The sequence below is a fragment of the Limulus polyphemus genome, unplaced genomic scaffold, assembly GCF_000517525.1.
Source record: "Limulus polyphemus unplaced genomic scaffold, Limulus_polyphemus-2.1.2 Scaffold15109, whole genome shotgun sequence".
Taxonomy (NCBI): domain Eukaryota; kingdom Metazoa; phylum Arthropoda; class Merostomata; order Xiphosura; family Limulidae; genus Limulus; species Limulus polyphemus.
The window spans coordinates 1-1293 of record NW_013680719.1 but is presented as its reverse complement, the minus strand read 5'-3'; the positions used below and the strand labels follow the sequence as shown (position 1 = coordinate 1293).

The 1293-nt window shown below is 32.4% G+C and overlaps 1 protein-coding gene across 1 annotated transcript in view; it reads left to right on the top strand.

Moving 5' to 3' along the window:
- Positions 1 to 1267, top strand: part of LOC106477424 (5'-AMP-activated protein kinase subunit gamma-1-like) — a gene marked incomplete at its 5' end in the record, with an annotated part of 4944 nt that extends 3677 nt beyond the window's left edge. The window contains 2 exons of the mRNA XM_013937992.2: positions 240 to 311; positions 945 to 1267. Coding sequence (XP_013793446.2) covers positions 240 to 311; positions 945 to 1040 — 168 coding nt within the window. The remainder of the gene's footprint in view (positions 1 to 239; positions 312 to 944) is intronic.
- Positions 1268 to 1293: the final 26 nt, after the last annotated feature.

Sequence of the window (1293 nt, the reverse complement as noted above, 5' to 3'; positions counted from 1 at the left end):
TGTTTTTGTGTGTGACATGTATGATGGTAACCACTGTTAAAGTGTCACTGTTTTTGTGTGTGACATGTATGATGGTAACCACTGTTAAAGTGTCACTGTTTTTGTGTGTGACATGTATGATGGTAACCACTGTTAAAGTTAACTTATCATTCCTTTCACCACCTTAACAAGAGGTTTAAATAATGATGTTAGTAGGTGTAAAGGTAATAGTTTTGTGATGCCACTTTCTTGTGTTTCAGAATCTTGCAGCCGAGAAAACTTACAACAATCTTGACATAACTGTTAAAAAAGCACTAGAACATCGAAACCAGGTGTGCAACTTAATCCTAGATTACGTAACTTTATATTTTTTTAAATACTTAATTTTTTTCTTGACATCTCATTAGTGTGTTTATTTCGTTAATGTAAAGGTTTTCCTTTGATATCTTGCTCTTGTTTTTTCTCTTATTTTCATTTTTTCTGTATAGTAATAGGGTATTTTTTTTCTACTAAAAAGATGCCTGTTATTGTCTTGACTTAGGAAAGGTATTGATTTATTTATATTCCTTTAAACACAAAACTGATCTTGTCTCTTACAAAAGTAGCAGTGTTTAACTAGGCTACTTTTTTCAAGCAACTTTTACTAATTACAGGCTTTTCACAAAAATCTCTTAACATATAACAAAGCCTTTATTGAAAAAAAAGGTAGGCTGTACAGCAGATGTTTGTGTGGATAATTTGCTGTTGATATCTGGCAGCAAGAGGAACACAAAATAAACAAATTAGATGTGTGAAGTCTAATAGTCTAACAGACAACTCTTTCATTTGTTTGAAGTTGTAAAGACAGAAGAACAAACCTAACATACACATATACTGCACCACACTAAATTTTGAAGTTCAGCATTTTACTATTGAATTTTATTTAAGTTGTTCTACATCTACTAATTCTGTTCTTCACCTGTTAGTGGTTTGAAGGAGTACTCAAGTGTAGAGCTGACGACACATTGGGTTCGGTGTTAGAGATTCTGGTCAAAGCTGAGGTGAGTAACCATCACAGTTAATGAATCAAACTTTGATAATACACCATGTGTTTTAGTTTTCAAGATTTTGTCATGTAAAATTCAATTGGTATTCATATTTGAAGGATTGGATTCCTACTGTGAGAAGAGATATAATCTCTGGACCTAAAGTACTTTTTATTTCCACAAATCAGTTCTGGAGAGAATATTTGAAGGATTGGATTCCTACTGTGAGAAGAGATATAATCTCTGGACCTAAAGTACTTTTTTATTTCCACAAATCAGTTCTGGAGAG